Below are 21179 nucleotides of genomic sequence, written 5' to 3' on the forward strand. Positions count from 1 at the left end.
TTCTTCCATGAATCTTATTATTTTCCTGAAATCTTATCTTCTCCTTGCGCTACGCTTTTGCACGCCCTCCCCAGAATTCTATCCATGTCGTTTGGAGTACTTAGTTCCCGTTTTGCGACTTCCATTCGGACTACTGCTATCGAGCATGCACAAATTATTCTACAGACCATGATACGTTGTTCCCCATCTTTGTGAATTACAACGAATGCACTGCGGTTTCGCGAAGAATCCGCATAACTAAGTTTTGGACTGTCTCCGATGGCGCCACAACATCGTCCTCATCACCCCAAATACCAACCATGTCTCGACGGTTGTACCAAGAGATAGCGATTCTCGTACCCTCGACCTCGGGAACGCCATGTTCCACAACGTTGGCCAAGACCAGCACCCCAGTGCCCGGCCTGTACGGAACGGAGTACCCGAGACTTTGAAGTCCGATATATGCGCCGTGTCCGTAATTTCCAAGGGTGACGAGGAGATCGTACCAATGGCGGAAGCTATTCACATCGCAATGGTAGGGAGTTTTTGGTTGAAGATCATCTGCAGGGCGATCCCTGTGACTGGCCAAGGAATTCCCTCTGGTAAGTTCGCCTGGAGATACTCGCCCACTTGCTTATGCTGGCTGGGGACGAGAATACGTAAGATGGCATCCAATATTGCGCCAATTCGAGTGATCGTTTGCAACCAGCCTTGGACTTGGCCTCATAGAAGTCTCGCGACTCGCGAACTTCACCGGTCTGCAAGTGTGGCATATGAGGTTTCACGTAGTGTCGAAAAACGCTCACACGTACGAACACGTCCTTCATCTGCGGAACTATCCCAAAGATGCCGCAACCTCCGTCTGCGTTCGAATTGAAGAACCCCTTGAATTTACGCCAGGAAGACGTCTGCATTGTGGGCTTGTCAAGAAATGTTTTAAGCTTTTTGGTGGCATCAAACAGGTCATTCTGTGGGTTTTATCAGGGACATCACCCATTCGAGTCGAAAATGTACACACATGACGGGCTGCTGACAACAGATCGGGGAGTGCCCAGACAAGTGGAACCTGATCGGCGTCGACAATCACGCGCCGCTGTGGATTGCATGGGGAATCCCGCAATCCGTCACCGCAGGGACTGGAAACTCGCGCTGCAGACGCGCTTGCTCCGAGTCTCTCACTACTCCATGGCCCTTGGGCAGGACGTTGATGTGTTCTGCTATCGTCCAATCCATCGAATCTATTTCCCAGTCAACATTCATCTGCCTTGTCAATACCGCACATGCGCACATTTGTTGTGGATCGCCTCTTCTATAGAGTCAACCGCGTGGATGCAGTCTTCGAATATCTTCACGTCGAGCGCTTCGGGACAATCAATCTCAGCCCCCTTTGTGGGCCGTCCTTGCAGCCTGCGACAGATGCGTCGTCCAAGGGCAGACTTCATGGTGGTATAAACTGTTTCTCGAAGTTTCAAAGCCTCAGTGTCATCCATGTCGGTACAGTGTGACGGTGAAGTGAACGAATGCGAGTGCAGCCGTGGTTGGATGCGACGAGTTGATCTCGCTTTGATAGCAAGATCCACGAGATCCGTGCTTCCGGTCACGCGCTGCAACCGCAGCACCGTAACTTTGCATTGCAGCCCGCATTCGCAGCCAATGATGGATCGCATGAGGGATTCTCGAATTCGCGTACATATACAAGTACAGGTAGTCTGCAATGCGTGCTCGTATAGTATAAACATTGTCACGTCCCATCTCTGTCTTGGGCCTCACCACCACCGGCCGGCACTGGCAGAGCACCCGTCCCGCCCGCTTCCGCGCGAGGTTGTGGTCGACTTAGCGGCGGCAACGGCGGCGACGTGCTCGTCCACATTGCAGCTACGCATTACCGGTCGAAGATCTCGAGGCGCCCTCCTCGCTTTGGAATCCGAATGAAGACGCTACGGATGTCGATCGCGATGCCGTGCTCGACCTGGACGGCGGCAGTGGCAGCGCAGAGCCCGAAGGTGATGGCGCGGCCGAGATTGAGGAGTGTCTGCTGGATCCCACTGAACGGGCGAGCTGCCCCTGCATGCCCATGCGTACTGCGACGGCAGGTCAGCATGAACCGGTGATGTTTTGAAATTCATACCTGACGGTGCGAACGGCGAGCGTGAAAACATAGATCCAGCCGCCTGAAATCCACCGCCGTGCGAGAAGAGGATCCCGTCCAGCTGGCCACGCATCTCAGCGACTTTGAGCTCGAGCTCTCGCGTCCTCGCAGCCTGGTCCTCGAGGCGGTTGAGGAGGATGTTGTAATCCCCACGGGAAACAAAATCCGCGTGGTTGGATGGCGCAATCCCGGCAAGGCTGCGGAGCTCCTCCACCGGATCTGTGGGAGAACATGCGTTGGCGGAACGTTGCGAAAATCTCGACCTGTTCACAAGAATGAACGTAGATCGACTGCGATAAGGAAAACTTACCAGGAGGCGGTGGTGCCTGATTATGCGGAGCCAGTGACTCGGGTGTCGGTTGAGGGCGCGCTGCAACACCTGCAGCATGCCGACGCTTCTTCGCCGGTGGCTTGGCGGCCACAAGGCCTTCGCCATCCGCATCCTCTTGTGGATCTGACGCGCATTAGCCTGTGAACAGCATCAACCCGGAGACTCAACGGCCAAACTTACCAGGGTTTTCTGCGCTGATGGGAGGTGGGGGCGCCCGCGAATTGTATGGATAGTTTTTCTGGCACGTCACGCAACGTTAGAATCTGGAGTTGGGAATGAAATCGAAGTGCTCACCCTTATGTAAACCTCATCGGGAAGGTTTTGGACAGGTTCCATATCGTCTCTGTGGAGTGAGTACGCGTCCGGGTTGCCGCGACCTTCTGTCTCTTTATCGCCAGAGCTTCCTCGGAATGCTTGTGATGTTCGCGCCACCACTCCTTGAACCAAGTCGGAACCAATGTTGTGTTCCCATCATAGCCCACACCGTCGATACGGGAATGGGGTTAGGGTAAATGTGCGGATTCGCCCATTGCACGGCGGCCTTATAGGCGCCGTAGCCTGGAGCGAAACCCTTCTTACTAGGCGAGAACTTGGAGAGATCGCACCCGACCGAGCCCCCTTTGCATCAATGGCAATTCCCCCCACTCACGGGGAAGAAGATGCAGTCGACGTCGGCCTCTCGGCAGTTCCTGCATCGCCAGTCATAGGGGTCCTTGTCGGTCTGTGCGGTAACGTGGTTAGACCAGTCTCAAGCAGCAGCGCATCCGACTGACCGGCCGTGGTGCCCGTGCGCACGGATAGAATCCTGGTGGGGGGTTGAATGGAGGAAAGAAATCTTCAGGTGGAACGTATGGCTCTGAGGTGTTCGAACGTTTTGCAGGATCGTCGGACGCCTCGCCAGCGGTGCCCAGACTTCCCTTACCAGTGGCAGACGCCTTCGACCGCGTCTGCCGCTGGTCAACATCTGACATCTCCGGGGAAGAGGCGCCGTTCGTAGCTGAGTTAAAGCATCAGCAGAATATCGCAGCATACGTTGCGCAGCTCAGAAGCACCCACATTCCTCTGAGGTGTTCGCAGGCGCCTCCCGATGCTTCCGCTTCTTCGTCTTTCTCCTTCGTCGCTTTTGGGGCGTAGGCTCGCTGCTACATCGCTCGTGGGACATGCTTGTTTGTCTGTATGAAAATGTAAGCACAATGCGCGATGAAAGACTGCCTCTATTGAACTGCTCACCACACGGGGGTTCAGGATCAACTATAATATCTTCCGCGTCCATGGATTCGTCGCCAGTCAATGCCTTTCGAGCTGCAGTGGCAAAGGTCGGCGGTATGCAGGACATGGGAAACGAGATTCGCACCGGAGATCGCCGATCGCGATTCGGCTGGTGGTTTCGAAAGGCGGTCGGCTGGAGGAATCACCGTGGACGAGGAGGTGACGGCAGCCTTGGACGAGGACGCCACGGCAGCCTTGGAGGAGGAGGGGACGGCAGCCTTCGATGAGGACGCGACGGTAGTTCGCGGTGTAACTGGCGACTGTTGAACGCCAAGCAATACGGAGACTGGAAAAAACTCACTGCATTCAATCCAGCTCTTTTTCTCCATGTCCTTCCACTCCAGGACGGGGACATCACCTTGATCGTTTGCCTCCAAACCAAAGTCGAAGCCGTATGCTTCCGCCGCCTCTGCGTTGCTGCTGAATTGTCGGATGTCCCAGAGACAGGGGACGTACGAGGAGTCGTGGAAACCCCTCTCCATCTCGTAGCAAGCGTAGAGGGCTCTGCTCGGAACGCTCTTGAAGCGTAAGCGTCCTTCGTAGAACACCCTGTGGACCTCACCAATGGCGAACTCCAACCATGGTGCCCATGTTGCGATGTTGGGGCAGTGGGGTGACGGGTTCTTCAACAACGCATAGTGTACTTGAGACGCCGCTTGAGCGAGTTCATGTTGTGTGACGGGGGGTCGTTGTGTTAGAGACATGGCAGGAGAGAGGGTGGAGAAACTGTCGGCGTCAATCGTCATCCCACCCGCCGTCTCATCGCCGATGATCTTCGTGGGAATCGATCGCGCCATGGGCATCAACTGGCACTCGGGCGCTTTGATGGCGTCGTGCTCAGAGCCGTATTACCGTCATTCAACGTCTCTGTTCTGCCCAAATGGAACCTCAAGGTCTCGCATTTATAGGTAAGCTTTGGCCAAACTTTTACGCATTTGTTCGCCTAAAGAACGTTTCAGCAGGTCCAACATCTGCATTAGGTGGTGGCATCGCACGCGTCGTTGGGAAGCGCCGTAACGTTGCTCATCGAGCATAGATCCGTTGCGGATTCCGAGCAACCAGGTTCTGGCCCACTCTCGGTTTGGGACTCGAAGACAATGCCGTCAACCGCCGCCAAACTTTTCATCCCTTCGCCGACTTGCACGTCGAACAACTCCTTAGCCGCGACTTCCACTCGGCTCCCAACCCACTTCCGTGGCAACCCGGCGCAAATTTGGACTATTCCCCGCACAAGCCGGATGCACCTGCTGATATCCCCCGTTGGGTTGCTCTCGTGGACCACTATTCGGCAACCACGGCCGTCACCCTGCCTCACATCACCACCTTTGGCCCAGAAACTCTTTCCGTGATCCATCCAGGGGCGCCATCCTCTCGGCTGCCTATATGGTTTGTAGAACTCTGGGTTTTGCTATCTGACGTTTACAGCATGCGTCGGGGATATCTACGCTCAAGAACGTGGGTGCTCCACATGTGCGACACTGGCGCGTGGCCTGTTGCGGAGTGCGAGGACGTCCTTCGCCACTTATCTTTCCTACCGGCCACAGACCACGTGTGGCGACACGCCGCACCCCGTCTCGCCTCGTCCAATCAATGGATCAACTCAGATGTCCTCGACCTCGTCGCAATTATGCTCAACTCCGAGATTCGTGAAACGCCTCTTCGAGGTGTCGCGTTCGTCCTTTCCCCCGGCGTTTCGGGCTACTCGGCGAAGAAGCTCGCGGAGAGGTTCTCGCGTTGGATTGTTCGCCGCGTCTTCCAAAAGGATGCGACGCTGTACATACCTTGGCACTTAGACTCCCATTGGATCACCGTCGTCTTTGACATCGCTCTTGGCATCATCAGGTATGCCGACTCAAAGCCGTTGTATAGCACCACCTTGCTTCCAAGCGCAAAGCGCAAGATGGGGAAGGTTTCGGCAGCCATCGACAGGGCGACTGGCAGGCCGGTCCGCATGTGGAAGTTCGACAGCAAGTCAATCGCTGCGAAGAGCAGAAAGACGACCATTCTTGCGGCGTCGCTGCGGCTTTTACCATTGCGCATCAGATATTCCCAGACCGCAGTCCGTGGCAGCCAGGCTTCCCGATCAGCTGCGGCTCAGCCTCCTTTTGCAGCTCTTGGCCGTGCGCCTCAGGTGCGTTCACTTTCTACCAACCCATCAAGTTCATGATACTCACGGCTGCCCCAAATACAGACGAACGAAGTGCATTCTAATTACGAGAGCATCTGGGAATGCTCCGACTTACCGCCTTCCACCAATGCGCCAACTCACTACCCTGCATCAGCCGCGTCGAACTCGCGTCTTGGACTCTCCTCACCGCCTCCACCAGCGCTTTCCCAAAATCTGCCCACGCACACAGACCTCAGCCCCCCACCACTGCTGTCCAGGGAGCTCGCCTCGAAGGACACAGACAACCAGCCAACGAACCATGGGGCAGCCCCACCACCGAAACATTCCACAAGTGCTCCCTTCTCCTCATCCCGCGGGGCGCCCCGACTCTAGCGACGCTCGAATGCCCGCCCTGCCATTCAGCGGACCCTCAACATCGACGCTCGACCGCCCGCCGTCTGCAAAGCTCTGGAGGCCCACGCCTGCGAGCCTAGATCATCCGTTCACGCCATTCAGCAGGTCTGTCCCGGCGAAGCTCGAACGGCCACCGCCACCATTCAGCAGCCTCTCATCGGCAACGCCCGACCGCCCAACGGCCTCGCTGGAAAGGCTTACGCCTGTGAAAGTTGAAAGACCGCCACCGCCGTTTGGTGCAGCCGCGGCTGTAGCACTCGACCGCACGCCCACGCCGTTCGGGAGGCCGCGCCGGTGCGGCTCCAGCGACCGCCACCGCCGTTGGATGCATACGCCTGCATCACTCGACCGCCCCACCCCGTTCGGGAGGGCTGCGTCGGTGAAGACCAACCCGCGCCGCTCAGCAGCACCTCCCCGGCGACGCTCGACCGCCTATCCACGCCGTTCGGGAGGGCCGCGCGGTGCGGCTCCAGCGACCGCCACCGCGTTGGATGCATATGCGCCGCATACTCGACCGCCCACCCACGCCGTTCGGAGGGCCGTCGGGAAGACAACCGCCGCCGCCAGCAGCACCCCCCGGCGACGCTCGCCGCCTTCCACGCCTTCGGGAGGCCGCGCCGGTGCGGCTCCAGCGACCGCCACTGCCGTTGGGTGCGTCCGCACCTGCAGAACTCGACCCTCCGCCCGCACCCTTTGGGAGAGCCCCACCGACTGCCTTGCGGTCGTTGGCGTGGTCTACTCTAGAGCGCTTCTCAACGAGCAGTATGCAGGACGCACTGCTGAATATCGAAGCACCACCTGCGCCGTTTAGAGAGCCGGCCATCAAGACGCGGCAGTTTTCATAGGGCTCTTTTATGCCCAGGTTGCGACGCGCGTCAGCTCACTTGGAGTCAGCACAGATGTAGGCGGTACGACCGCGAGCTTAAGCCGTACAAAAGAATCCCGATGAAGATTACTTGTTCCACGTTTCATGTATTTTACAAACCCTCTCACACTGCGCATCCTGCTCTTGACCGAGAATGACACCGTTTGCCATCGCGTGATAGATGTTTTGCAAGAAGCCCATCATAAACTCCGAAAGGCGGCCAATGGTAACAAGAGTAGTGTAGTGGTACCTTCCCAGAGCCAACTGGAAAGACTTGGCGATGTAGGCCGGAAAGTCTATCGGCGATCAAAGCCTACGCCGACCGCCCCTGACTCCATCGGCGGTGGTAGGCGCCCATTAGCCGACCGGCGTTACACCAACGCCGTTGAGAACCACTGGTCCTCCGCGCATTGGGGGATTTATTCAAAATTACTTCCTACCCCTGCACTCCCTCGTCAGTCCTCTAGTAGGGCGGTGTTCAATTCAATGCAGAAATGGGTTGAAAGAGTGCAAGAATTCAAAGATCACATATATTACTGCCGTCCATGTAGGAACGGTCGGTATCGCTCATCAAGAAATAACAGGCATCGAGTACAAGGGAGAGGTGGCGACAAAAGGGAGTGTTGGAAGAGGAGTGGCATAGGGAAACTCGCAAGTATCTGACGTGGCAGTGGATTGACAGGGGGTAAACTCAGCGCGATTGAAACTCCACGAAACATTGTCCAAGCAACTCATCTCGTAAAAACAGCTGATGAGTCCGGTTTTTAACACACCGCGTCCAGCACGTACAAGAGCTGAGCGATGACACTGTACGCTCGAGGTTGCACACTGCGGCCAACCTAGTGGTCTGCTTTCCCACCAGCGGTGCCGGATACATGTGAGGATGCTGCGAAATAACATATAAAGTCTGCACTCACCAGTGCCGAGATACAATTCGCCACTCTCCCTCGTGATTACCCACTCTTCAGACGCGCCGCGCTGTGGGTAGCGAGGCCCTCCTGGGACCATACCTACAACGCCGTGGCCCCTGAATGACTCCGCCGATGCACGCGAGTAGCGCGAGATGCCGGGGAGACGTGGAAAGGAGGACGGCGAGAGCCGTGAACCAGACCCCTGGCCGACGCCCGGCTCCAACGCCGACGCAACCGTCTGTGCCGCCATCAAGTTCGCTGACCCCGATGTGTCAGAGATGGGCAACACCAGAGACGCCGAGTGCGTTGAAGTTGAGGAAGAGGCCACGTGGGAGGCCTGAGCGGGATCCGAGACAGACGTGCCGAACGTCTCTGAGGCTGGCGGGACCGGGACCCCACAAGCGCGCCCAGCAGCCGCATCTCCGGTCGACGGGACCTCCGTGGAAGAGCTTTCTGGGATGGCAGCAGAAGGGGTGGGTGCTGACGCGTAAGTCTTCGGGAATCCAGTGGACCAGTGGGTGCATCCAGATGAGTTTGTTGTGGTGGGGGACATGGGGGGACGGGTGGCTGAGCGTGCGAAGCCAATGTCTGGATAAGGCCCTCGGTTTGTCGAAGGGCTGTATGCAAAGGTATCAGCGACGGGGATGAAATCCGCAGGACCAATATGGTGGAACCCACCACGAGAGGCCAGCTCATATTCGTCCTTGAACCCATCAATCTGAGTGTACACATAGGTGGCGCGGTCCCGGAGGTCGACGACAGATTCTTGAAGGTCCTCGAGCAAGAGGATCACTCTACCGTATACACAACAATGGCCATAGGGCCGCTCGTCGTCGGAGCCAGTCGGGGAACTACGTCGACTCACGGGTTCAAGAGGCAGTGGTTGACCGAGCGGCGAGGTGCCGGGGGGCCCATACCTGGGCTGGTAGGAGTGGGATGGGGGAACCGGGAGGGGCTGGCGGGAAGCCATCGGAGTTTGCTGTGTCGAGGTGTCGTAGGCGAATGGGATGGGCCGGCTATGAGCAGCAGGAAGAGGAGGTGGGGGAGCCGCCCGATCGCGGTTGCGCTCAGCGCCGATGGCAGGGGAGTCGGGCCCAGGGTCAGCCGGAGTCACGCTCACAGTGATTGTGAAAGGCATTGAGGGACGCCCAATGGAGGCGATTGACGAAGCCTGCATTGCGGTGACTACGAAGAGCTATGGGAAGTGGACGACATGGAGGGAAAAGAGAAACTCACAGATGGCAGCGAGGAGCAAGAAGCAGCGGGGTGGATGGATGCTCACTCGAGCCCAGTCACCCTTAAGTACGTGGCCCAGCTTCGGCACCTGTCTTGCTTCGGTGTCATGAGCAGCGTCCGCTCAGCGTGCGGTTTCTGAAGATGGCAGTATTGATTCCTGAAACCACGCACCTTCAACAGGATTGCTTCCATGACGGGCACCTTCCAATCAGGTATAGCCCTCAACACATAATCCCCGCTTTGTCTTTCTTGAAAGCAGCATGCTCCCAGGGGAGCAAAGCCCCCATCCGATACTGAGAAGTGGAGAACAGCCCTACACATGAAAGATAGAATGCAAAAATTCATGAGAGCTATCAGCGTGTGAAGAAATACGGTGGCGGGGCCCGCTCGCTGTCACCAACGACAACTGACGATGCGCTGAGAAGGTCCATCTGCATCCGATGCGATTCCAGGAAGCATACCATTTGAGCATCTGTCTAGCTGCAAACTTGTACCAAAATTTAGACATCTACAGGGCCCACTGGAGATCATGTCCGATAAGAGCCTGCGGGAGGCTAACAAGAGTCTGTGGTGAAATAGCGGACTGGTACGGGGACTTAGGAAATGGCAGCGCCGTCGAACATAGGGTGGGGTGGAGAACGGCACAGTCAATCATATAGCCGATTAACAGGAGACTTCGCTGTGAGAAGGGAAATGCAGTGCCCACAAACGGTAACCACGAGTGCACACGGCCAGCAGGCCCCGTACCTGAAACCTTGTTGCAGCTCACGGTCGGCAAAACCTTGACCAATGCAATGACGCATTAATCAAAGCCACATTTGGGCCCTCAGAAAAAATCATCAGGTTGGGGCAATACACAGTGGCGATGCCGACGCAGTCGAAGGACCGCTGATAACATCACAAGTTCGGAACTGCAGTGAGCGTATTGTTGTTCCTCTGCCCATCGCACAATGAACGCATCAACTAATATTTATCAGGTTTCCCGTTTCGCCTCGTACGAGCATTGCCCACACCTACATTCTCGTACGAACGCAGGTCTGTTCTACACACACCATCGCAGATTACGCACGGAATTGAATGCGTCTTTTATCTCTTCGCTCCGCGTGCGTTTTCGCATTCAATGAACTCATCAACTGGTATTTATCAGGTTTTCCATTTCGCCTCGTACGAGCATTGCCCACACCTACATTCTCGTACGAACGCAGGTCTGTTCTACACACACCATCGCAGATTACGCACAGAATTGAATGCGTCTTTTATCTCTTCGCTCCGCGTGCGTTTTCGCATTCAATGAACTCATCAACTGGTATTTATCAGGTTTTCCATTTCGCCTCGTACGAGCATTGCCCACACCTACATTCTCGTACGAACGCAGGTCTGTTCTACACACACCATCGCAGATTACGCACGGAATTGAATGCGTCTTTTATCTCTTCGCTCCGCGTGCGTTTTCGCATTCAATGAACTCATCAACTGGTATTTATCAGGTTTTCCATTTCGCCTCGTACGAGCATTGCCCACACCTACATTCTCGTACGAACGCAGGTCTGTTCTACAAACACCATCGCAGATTACGCACGGAATTGAATGCGTCTTTTATCTCTTCGCTCCGCGTGCGTTTTCGCATTCAATGAAAGTACCAGCTGATATTTATCAGGTTTTCAGTTTCACCTCGTACGATTGAACACTTAACGAATGCACCAGCGGTGTGGAGCCACAACACTGCCGACGCATCTGTAGGACTTACATCGAAAGGAGGGCCCCTGTGGCTTTGCATAATAACATGACAGTGACGGTCCTGATGCCATCATGACACATCAACGCTTTATTGGAAGATGAAGCCCCACATATTTGGTGGGATGGATTTAATTCGTACGAGCTTCTACAATTGGTACACAGAGTGCACTCGTACGAACTCGCATCACTGTTACAGATGCGGTACGCGGCACGTCGCATAGGCGTCGCCAAAGGCAACAGCACTGCCACTGAGTGGCCTGATCGCGTAGATTTAGACTTTGTACTGTACGCCTACCATAGGGCTCTGCCCTCGAGGGCGTTAAACGAGGACGACAAAAAAAAAAAAAAAAAAAAAAGACCGAAGGGCCGAGGGCGGTTGAAGAAAAGGCGGAGCGGGGGCGGGGACTTCGGTTTCGACAGGGAGGTGTACCGTGGGGACTACCCCGGGGAGGGATTGCTGCACGACATCGACACGCAGTGGGGCACGATGCCCTGGGGCGGCGCGATGGAGGTCTGTGGGTGGGGGAGCGATTGAGGCGCGTTTGGGTCGTGCTTCTCGTCTCGCTTCTTGTTTACCGGGGGCAGTGGGGGGGGGGGGGGGGGGGGGGGGCACAAATTACAATACTATATGAACAGGCCTACTCGTACAACATTTCGGGGTCCTCACGCAGGCAGTCCGCATCACCGTGGACGAAGAGGCGAACATCGGCCCACCAATCCCAAGGGAAGTCGTCATCGGCCCTCCATCTCCACGAACGCCCGAGCCAGCTCTGGTTGAGCGCAATCACCTTTGCGAGAGTCTCGCCGCCACATTCCTGTGTACAGAGGGCGACCATGCGCGGCAGGCCAGTCAGCTCCGCCTGAAAGATGTCCGTGATGTAGTAGAGGTTCAGCGCCTCGAGGTAGTAGCCCACCCTCATGCACGTCATCAGCAGCTCCACGATCGAGGTTTCCCTCTGGTCGACGTGCAGGAGCAGTGTGCGCAAGTTGCGGAGAGGGCGGAGCTGGCGAGCGATATCCTCCTAGATCCGTCACTTAGCTATGGGGTTTACGAAGGTCTGGCGCGTCGGATGAAGAGACGTACGAAAGCCCGCTTCGACTGACAACCCTTGCAATGGAGCGGCATACGATAGAGACCGAGGACGCGGAGCAGCGGGCACCCGCTCACCACGTAGGCGAGCAGTGCGCCCTCTGCTGAGTCGACCGTGTAGCCGAGCCCGAGAGACGTGAGCGACGCAAGGGGGCATTGGCGGAGGATTCGCTGCAGCTCCGCGGGCGGAAGCGCCACGTCTTTTCTGTGACAGCCAGCTCTCTGCTCGATGATATCATACTCCCACGTGGGCGGCCATTCGCGGAGAGAGAGGGTGCGGAGGGCGGGAGGGAGGCGTGACCAAAGGCCGTCTGCGGAGACGGGGTGCGTGACGAAGAGCTCTTCAAGCTCCGGCCAGGGAAAGGGGGCATCCGCCCAACTCTGGGGCCAGATAGGGTCGTTTTCGCCGCTTTGGAGGACGGAGAACTGGAGGTTGAGGGAGCGGAGGCGGGGCATGCGAGCGAGCGTCTCGATGATGGGGCGACCGATGGTTTCGGCCGGGGGAGGGAAGCCGTAGAGCCTAAGAGAGCGAAGTTGGGGCCAGTCGTGATTGCCCATGTCCCGCAGCGGTGCGTTCTCCACCGGGAGCTCCAGGACGTTCAGCGTCGCGTGAAAGGGAAGAACTATGGATTTGAGCAGGATGGCTTCGGACGTGTATTCTCGAGGTTCTTGACGCAAGTCGTCAAGAATGTGCCTGAATTCGGTGAGGCGTCCTTGAATTGTGAACCGTTCAGACCCCTGGCTGTGGCCGAGCGGATGGCAAAGAGTGCCCTTGACTTGCAAATGACGTAGCGTGGGGGTGTCGAGGATGGCGAGTATGATGGGCAAAGGAAGACCACAGACTTGGGGATCGAGCATCGACGGATCCAGTGCTGCACACATCGCGGTTAACGATGATCGAGTGGAGAGAGGGCATCCTCGAGGTAGCAAATCGCAAAGCTGCTGCTAGTGCCTGCTCTTCGACGATCCCGTTCTTTTGTTGAGCGGGAACGGACGGCCAGCCGTGGTGGCTCTCTATGCGCTCCACGCTGAAGAAGCCGGCACCGAGACTGAGCACGCTGCAGGGGGACGGGTGGGCGATGAATAAATTCGGCACAGAGTCGAGACTTACCGTACAAACGGCCAGAGTGATTGCGGAAGGAACCGGTCAGACCACCGGTAGATGAGGGGGAGCTCTCTGAACAAGAGGGGCATGCAGAGATCGCGCAACCACTTGCAAGTCCGCGAGAGGGGAAGGAGTTCGGAGGCACGGGCATCGCCGCGTTCGGATTGACGAACGTAAAACAAGACATCGATGAGGACATCGTTGTTCAAGGTGCGCAACGTTCCGTGCATAGGGGAGTGGTCTGACTAGTAGTAGGGGAGGGAGAGAGAGGAGAGAGAGAGATACATAAGCCGTCTACGCTAAGTAATACAAAGCTCCGGTCACATGGATTACCTAAGCGACCGCGACGGCTCGACCACAAACTCGAGCATGGTGACTATAAAGGTAAGTGGAGTAGTCGGACACGCAACCGAGGACGTATGTGCAGTAAACATGTGTAGAAGTACATAGTCGGAAACGTGGTCGTTAAAGACGGCAGCAGAACAAAGGAGTGACATAGTAAGGGGGTCGACGAGATGGACCAAGGAGTGACCCTACGGAATACCAGTGATTTGGACTGACATACTATGGCGTCGAAGAAATGGACGAAGAGGGGATGGGGAAAAGGCCGCAGGTATGGGGGTTTGCGAAATAGAGCTACACACCGAAACTGCTTTCACCCTGAGCCCAAACGTTTCAAAGTAGATTATGCCGTGATTTCAGGCTGGCCAAACCTGGAATACCGCTGCATAGTCACCGAAAAGGCGAGTAGAGCGTGGATGGAGAGACAGGGGTAACGAGGTTGGTGAATGCGGATACAGCCTGCGTGCAGAACAGAAGGGAGGGGGGTCGACGTTGCCAGCAAGGAGGAGACTAACGAAGACTCCAGTGGCCGGATTGTCGGTCCGGGCCACGCGTCTGGCTGGGTGCCGGGCGGGCCGCCCCATCGCCAACTGCACATGATCTTGCCCTCGCATCCCTCGATAAGGCCTCTCCTCGCCCCCATTCTTCTGAGACCTGGCACGGCGTGGGCTCCAGTGGGATCTAGGTCTTCGACTGAGCGTGGGTCTGAGGCGGACGACGACGAGGGCGTCATGACGGAGGTGGAGATCGAGGTGTAGTAGCAGTGGCGTGCGAGGTGTATGGGGAAGCGGACTGAGCTCCCTCCCCACGAGACTCTAGGACGAGGACGGGCAGTGAAGCCCGTTTTGGCGATGAATCTGCGGGCGAATTGGAGGAGAGGAGCATTAGTAGATTGTAATCACAACCCATCACCCACTAGTGAAGTACTTAAAAGCCACTGCAGCCACACCGCTACACCAACCTCTCCCTGACCATCTCGCACGCCCGCGCACGGTCGTCCATGACGCTCGACGCCCCCACCCACGCCATCTCCTTCTCGATCTCCGCCCCGACCCGATCGAACATATCCTTCGGGAACCCGCCCCGCGCGCTCTCCGCCGCGCTCACGTTCTCCCACCCCGCGCTCTCGAGGCTGACGATGTGCCCCGTCTGGCGCGAGCGCCGGTGGACGCCCTGCGAGACCGGCCGACGGAGGGCGTCGTAGATCTCGAGCGCCTCGGGCAGCGTCGCGCGCGAGACCCCGGGCTGGGAGAGGATCGTCGCGAGAATGAAGCCGTCCTATGGGCAGCGGTCAGCGTCAGAGAAGGGGATGGGGGGACGCGGAGCGAGAAGAACTTGCCTCGATGGCCTGACCGGCGCCGGACCCTTGGTTGGGCGTCATGGCGTGGGCCTGCGGTGTAAAGCAGATGGTCAGCATCACGGTGGGAGAGGGGCTGACCCGAGCGGCAGCACGTACCGCATCCCCAAGAAGCGCGACGCGACCCTTCACGTAGGTCGGCAGATAGCGAACCGTGTTCACCGCCCAGACTGACGGCTTCTCGATATTCTGAGATGAAACGAGCAGGGCGTGGTCGACATCAGCAGAGGCGGGTGCGCAAGAAGTCGTGGCGACTTGCCTTGGCGAGCAGTTGAACATCAGAGTCCCAGGTCGCATATTGCGCGGCGACTTCCTCTTGCGTCACTGGCGCACTCCACGGGCCTTCGTATGACTTTCCCTCACCATCAGGGATCCCGACGAATGCAGCTACGTTGATGAACTCTCCGCGCGAGACCGCGTAGGACATGAGGCTCTGATAGCGGCCGCGTCAGAGGATCCGACATAGCTATCAAATGGAATCGCTCACCTTGTGCTTGCCCACGTACTGAGGGGCCGCCCGTGATCGTTAATGACAAGTGCAACAATACCGCGGTGACACACTCACAATTATCGCGACGTGTCCGAGGTCCAACTTGGTGTTTTGAACCTGACCTGCGGGCACAAGGCCGCGGTACACGACCATTCCGGACCAGACAGGGTCGATCATCTCCCGCAACTCTTCCGCACGGACGCCCTCGGCTTCGTTCGCGAGCCCGGTGTACATGGTGTGTCGGACCGCAGACCGAATGCCGTCGCTTCCGAGAAGCAGGTCGCAGGTCGCCGTAGTACCGTCTTTGAAGGTGAGAGTGATCGGTTCGTCAATGAAGGCGGGCTCGGAGTAGGAGACAAGGCGTTTGGAAAAGTGAACGACCTTGTCCTTGTCCTTGACGTTGTCCACGAGGACCTTGTGGAGCTGAGATCGGTGGAAGGCGAACACTAGAGATACGGTGTGATCAGGAGGCAGTTCAAGCGCAGGAGGGTATAAAGTGCTCACTGTCGGCAGAGAAAGAATGAACGAACGGAGCGCCTTCCTCGTCACCCTTGTGATAGCGTAGGTGCAACGCGAGACCCGATGCAAGGGTAAGATACGAATGAACCGTCTCTGTAGCTGCCTCAAGTGCGCACCTTCCTTGTTCAGAGTGCCAGTCGCCTCGAGCAGCTGGTCCTCCAAGCCGATGTACCTGAGCACTTGCCAGACGCGAGGCCACATGGCGACGCCGGCCCCGATCTCGCCGAATTCGTGGGCGGCTTCGTATATGTCGATCTCATGGTCCGGGCAGTACTTTTGCAGGAAAATTGCGAGCAAAAGACCACCGAAGCCAGAGCCACTGCGTTCGAATAGTGAGCATGGATCATCTGGGTGCAGGCGGAAGGTAGCATACGCGATGGCGATACGGAGCTTCTGCGGGTTTTCGGAGGCAACCATGTTGTTGAGCGTTGTCGAGGTGGACGGTGAGGAAGTATGTGTTGAGTATGCTGAGAAGTTGGGTGTCCGTCCCGCTGGCCTTCATGCTTTATGCAAACGCAACGTCCGCTACTGCCCGTCCGCTTTTCCGGTGCTGATGAACTGCAGAGGAAAAAAGCGAGAAGGCGGCGGCGGAGGAATGTGAGCGTTGTGCAATCCTGCAGCGGGCAGGCTGTCGGGGCGTCAGCATCACTCATCTGCTTAGTGCAGGCGTTGAGTGCGCGGCATTGGTGGACACCGCAGAAGCAGAAGTCGCGCCCGCTGCTCGCGACGCTCGAGTCCGTCATGCCTCGTCCTTGCTCAGAGCGCGATGTCATCGGAGCGAAGCGAGACGCGTGGGAGCTCGTTCTGGGAAAGGGGGCGGAAGACACACCTTAACCCTAGACTCTTTGTCGCTGCGCACTGCGAGGTCGGCGCACATTCCTCTCCATTCTGCCACAACGAGTATCAGAGAGAGGTGAAGGCCACTATACTGCTGTGGTACCGGTATGCTCACAGATCTGTAGTACCCTGGACGACTTGTCCTCGTCTGCACCCCGCGTTCTTCCACGGTCAAACTCAACCGCTACTCGCACTCTCTCCCCGCCTGGCCATGTCCTCCGAAGCCCCTCGAGATGCGCACCAACGTCATCCGCCTTGCATGGCTACAACTTCTCGATGAGATCGTACCAAATTCGCTCGTCGACCCATACCTCGGAGCGCCGTTGGATCTGTCGAAAATCGAGATGAGAAGAGAATGGGGATGGTTCAACAGGTGCGTGCTCATATCTATCGCAGAACTACTGTCACCCTGACGGTGTGATCTATGCTCTTCCCATTGTAGAGCTAGACTCCAATCCACTCCTTGCTGAGGTGAACTCTAAGCTCCGGATATCGTGCTGCACAACGGTCGTGCGCGCAACGCCGGTTTCGAAGCGTACGCTCTCTGTCTGTCACCTTTCCGCAACTCGTCTCACGTGTAGTTCTTTCGTTCCTTCTCCTACGATAGTCCGCAACAAGTCGATGGATCAGTGGACATCCAGTATCACCGCTGCGGGGCATGGACGCGCTTTTCAAAACGATAGAGCCTGGCGACCTCGCGGCACTATCCCGCATGCGACTTGTCCCGTTTCGCAAAATGACCGAGGGATCGTCCGATGCGGGTTCGAGACACAGCCTTGAATAGAGAAGAGCAGAGAGCTTGCCGGACGGTGTGGTATGTAGTCATCTGCTGTTGTTCTGCCCGAAGTGATACGCATGCCCTTCCCCGGATAGTCCCCTACTGCCGTTTCGTGCCCGACTACCGTCACGATCCAGACAAACAAGATCTTGCTCGGGGAGGATGGGATGCGTCCGACCCAGACTCGAAGTAGCTCCAGCGAGTCAAAGACAAGAACATCAAATATACATCGCTTCCAAGGAATGAACGATGCCTAGTCGTATTAAAGTGTCGCATAACACCTTGTTTCTCGGTGTATAACCCGATCTATGGTGGTATTTTGCGCTGCCGTCGATCTCACCCGCATATTGTCACATCTGCACGTCGATGTGAATCAATCTGTATGCTACATACATAACCCAATCGTACGGCTCAACGGGCTTACAGTATGACTACACTGCTGGACCCTCACTGTATTGTACAAACGATCGCAAGGATTAAAGAGAAGATCGAAAGAGGCACTGAATCGCTACAGGTGTACCTGGTGCCCGTAGAACTCGTGTCAGTGTCGAACGAAACCATGTTGATGACGACGCAGACTTACCAAAAGTTCCGAATATTTGTGGGCGGTTCGGTCAAGCCATCTCCCTTTAGTGACGTTGCAAGTCTTGCTGGAGACACTCCTATTGCAGGCCATCAGTACGTTGCACAACCAACTTGCCAGTAACCTACTTACCAAAGCCTCATCCTTGACGACTGCGTATCCAACATCGATGTTGGGCGGATCCGAAATATCGAAGCCACTTTTCGACCGGCTCCCGGCCAGTGCCATCCCATTCTTGTGCTTTTGCACAACAAAAACGAAGGAGAGCGTCACGTCGTCTGGCACTACGCCAGGGAACAGCCGAGCGAGGATATTTGCGATACCAGAATCCTTCATGGAAGGCGTCTTACCGAGGGTCACCTGAAGGAGGGTGACGCGCTTGCCCGACTCTGATACCGCGAAGGCGTCAAAGCTTGCGTGAATTTTTTCCAACGGAACATGGAGCTCGTTACGAGTCTTGCTGATCGTGATGACCGACGTGGAATTGTCGAAGTAGCGAGGTTTTAGAGATTCCAGCGTGAACTTCTTCGTCGTGCTCAACATCTGGCAGGTGACATTCCGACCCGTCGCCAAGGTCCGCACAATGGTCATCGGCTCGAAGAAGTAGCCGGCGACGGCGTTGACAGCCGAGTACAGTTCCATCATGTCGTCTCGACGATGCGCCCTGAACTCGAGGAACTTCTCCACAGCCGCTTGCTTGAGCACAGGGGTAGGAACGTAGTGCGTGCAGGCTGGGCCGATGTTCGTCACTGGATTCTGCACGTTGTCCTTGAGCTCCAGCACGAAGTACCTGTGAAACCCAGAGGGAGGATCGACAAGGCCAGCTGGGTTTTGCAAGAATGCGACGAGACTGTTGACAGCTGCTAGGTCGGCAAGCTTGAGTTCGGGGAGTCCATGTTCTGGCCCTCCCAAGTCCGCCAGCAAGTCGCCTGAAATCCGCTGTACAAGGCGCGTGCATGAGCTGGGACACGGCCCAAGGATGGAGGAGAGCTCCAATGGAGTGTAGTACTCTGGGCCGCCAAAACTGACAAGACGTGAGCGTCCAAACATAGCAGGACTGTTAGTCACTCACGTCGACGCAAGAAATCTCAAGTCAACATCGCTCCAAACCTTCATGACATAGAATAGCGCACGCTTGTACTTCGCGAACTTCTTCCACAGGTCTGGCCGAGGGGAGGTGGCAAGGATGATGCGTATGGAGGCCGGCAATGTTATGACGACCTCGGGATCGACGACTGCATCAAGCAGAACTAGACTATTCCTCGGGATTCGGTAGATGCTGGAGGGTTCGATTGGCCGAACACCATTTCCCTCGAAGAGTATGAAGCAATTTTTGCTGATGCAGAACAAAATGGGGTTGTCGATCCTGTCGAACAGCCCTCGAAGCAGGGCATACATCAAAAAGAGAGATTTGCCTATCGGACGAGTGGTTAGCATCAGTCCTAAAAATGGCGCGGAACTGCGTGCCGATTCTGGGCTGCCCAAATATGACAAAATTCTCGGAAGAGCTCATGATGCACTTCCAAGCGGCTACGTACTCCTCACGAACGATGATGCTGCTGGGCGTCTTCTCATACCACGGGATAAGGGAGGCGATATCCTGACGAATACGAGATCCGTCGGCTTCAAAGGGATCCTGTTGGGGTTGCTGGCGGACCCGGAGGTGAAGTTCGGTCGCCCAGCTGTACGGGGTGACTGGAATGCATCACCGTGCCTCCGATTAGCCGTCAAACACCCCGCAGCAGCGGAACGGCTCACTTGGTGGAAGAATATAAACAACGAACACGACCACGTCCTCTCCCAGATCGGAGATATGCGCCTCGATTGAGTCACCCGGGTTCAGGAACTCACACAGCGCCTCGAGTCCCTGGTGTTTGATGTCGTCACTCAGCTGCACAATGCCAGGTGCTCCTAAGTATGGCTTGCGGAGCTAGCGGGCTTGTCAGTTCTCCGAGTGCAAGGAATAGATATGAGTAGAGTACCTTCTTCAACGATGCTCGTTCCCTCACCATCCGAGGTTCGCGCGCCAGAAACGCATCCAAGATCGAAAACACTTGAGCAGTGCGCGAGACGCCAAGGGAGATGAGCGCAACATCCCTGCCAGCTTCATACCTGTAAACCAATATGTTCTCCACGGTTATCGTTATCAGCAATGGGAATAAGCGGTAAATTAACTGCATACAGAAAGGTCCATCGCATCGTTCATGGGATTATCTTCCGGCGCAGCGAGAGAGAGAGAGAGAGGCGCTCATCCCTGAGTGCGGACGCGGAGGGTCATAGCACGTGCTTATGACGCCAGAGCGTGACTGAACCTTGTGTCCTTTCGTCCTCCCACATCGCGTCCATGGACGTACGCGTTGTTTCGACCCTCCCGCCTCCGCAGTGCTTTGGCACGGGGCGCATCCAGACAGGTCGTGGACGGCTGCCTCGTGCTCAGGAGGGCCCCTGCTACCAAGCTACTGTCACGCCCATCTCGTCTTTCCCGCTTGACTCTTTATGATTCGGCCTTGACACATGGCTTGGAATGTTGTTGGGCTCGTCGAGACAAGAGGAAAACAGGGATGACTCAGGTGCGTGTTCCTAGACGTGGCGGAGATGACTCCTGCTTAACGGTACTGCGTGCACTCCCAATGCAGAAACCCACTCCAATTCGCCACAAGTATTCGTTCCTGCTCGTATACACCGATACATGACTGCTCATGACCGATCATTTGGGTCGTGAACGCAATGTTCAGTCTATGCGTGTGCGTCGTTCTCATTTCGCCTTCCGTGACGCGTTTTACGCGTGGTTTCTGCGTTCAAAAAGCTGCGACAAACGATGCGCTTGTGGACGTCTCGCGCACGGCTCAGCGCGGTGAATTCCTTAGACACCACCTGTTCAAATCGGACCTTACCGCCGTCTGTCCTCTCGGGTGCAGACGTGTGGGTGGGCGCGTGGATTTTGTTCCAGTGTGCACAACACCTCAAACACTAGGTGTGAGTCCTCGCCCTGACGATTCTTTGGGTTAGCTAACATGCATACCCATAGATGGAAGATCGTCGATTTGACTCTGTGATTTTGTGACCGGTGGAAGCTCCTG

The 21179-nt window shown here is 56.5% G+C and overlaps 6 protein-coding genes across 6 annotated transcripts; 1 reads left to right on the plus strand and 5 right to left on the minus strand.

The window, feature by feature from the left end:
• Window positions 1-196: 196 nt before the first annotated feature.
• On the minus strand, window positions 197-4432 carry BXZ73DRAFT_79820 (uncharacterized protein; the record flags this gene model as incomplete). Its single annotated transcript, XM_048023165.1, has 16 exons — window positions 197-497; window positions 610-737; window positions 792-947; window positions 998-1072; window positions 1159-1217; window positions 1268-1386; window positions 1866-2043; window positions 2108-2347; window positions 2439-2582; window positions 2640-2697; window positions 2944-3048; window positions 3109-3180; window positions 3233-3456; window positions 3516-3631; window positions 3695-3761; window positions 3814-4432. 16 exons carry the CDS (start codon window positions 4430-4432, stop codon window positions 197-199), a joined length of 2661 nt encoding a protein of 886 aa, XP_047874814.1.
• A 764-nt stretch (window positions 4433-5196) lies between these two features.
• BXZ73DRAFT_79821 (uncharacterized protein) lies at window positions 5197-7094 on the plus strand (the record flags this gene model as incomplete). The annotated part of the gene is made up of 5 exons (XM_048023166.1): window positions 5197-5570; window positions 5598-5787; window positions 5840-5859; window positions 6259-6900; window positions 7013-7094. 5 exons carry the CDS (start codon window positions 5197-5199, stop codon window positions 7092-7094), a joined length of 1308 nt encoding a protein of 435 aa, XP_047874815.1.
• Window positions 7095-7953: 859 nt separating this feature from the next.
• Window positions 7954-9769, minus strand: BXZ73DRAFT_79822 (uncharacterized protein; the record flags this gene model as incomplete). The annotated part of the gene is made up of 5 exons (XM_048023167.1): window positions 7954-8000; window positions 8032-9220; window positions 9308-9349; window positions 9433-9574; window positions 9723-9769. The coding sequence occupies 5 exons, from the start codon at window positions 9767-9769 to the stop codon at window positions 7954-7956; spliced, it is 1467 nt and encodes a 488-aa protein (XP_047874816.1).
• Window positions 9770-11636: 1867 nt separating this feature from the next.
• Window positions 11637-12970, minus strand: BXZ73DRAFT_104293 (uncharacterized protein; the record flags this gene model as incomplete). Its single annotated transcript, XM_048015833.1, has 2 exons — window positions 11637-12020; window positions 12083-12970. 2 exons carry the CDS (start codon window positions 12968-12970, stop codon window positions 11637-11639), a joined length of 1272 nt encoding a protein of 423 aa, XP_047874817.1.
• A 1516-nt stretch (window positions 12971-14486) lies between these two features.
• On the minus strand, window positions 14487-16318 carry BXZ73DRAFT_91712 (FAD/NAD-P-binding domain-containing protein; the record flags this gene model as incomplete). The annotated part of the gene is made up of 6 exons (XM_048026082.1): window positions 14487-14813; window positions 14875-14925; window positions 14992-15081; window positions 15170-15325; window positions 15458-15828; window positions 15913-16318. 6 exons carry the CDS (start codon window positions 16316-16318, stop codon window positions 14487-14489), a joined length of 1401 nt encoding a protein of 466 aa, XP_047874818.1.
• Window positions 16319-18145: 1827 nt separating this feature from the next.
• BXZ73DRAFT_104295 (uncharacterized protein) lies at window positions 18146-20305 on the minus strand (the record flags this gene model as incomplete). Its single annotated transcript, XM_048015834.1, has 7 exons — window positions 18146-18178; window positions 18232-19123; window positions 19172-19514; window positions 19645-19794; window positions 19858-20029; window positions 20082-20228; window positions 20282-20305. 7 exons carry the CDS (start codon window positions 20303-20305, stop codon window positions 18146-18148), a joined length of 1761 nt encoding a protein of 586 aa, XP_047874819.1.
• Between the last annotated feature and the right edge of the window lie 874 nt (window positions 20306-21179).

The sequence above is a fragment of the Epithele typhae genome (genome assembly GCF_022376455.1).
Source record: "Epithele typhae strain CBS 203.58 chromosome Unknown BXZ73scaffold_50, whole genome shotgun sequence".
Classification (NCBI taxonomy): domain Eukaryota; kingdom Fungi; phylum Basidiomycota; class Agaricomycetes; order Polyporales; family Epitheliaceae; genus Epithele; species Epithele typhae.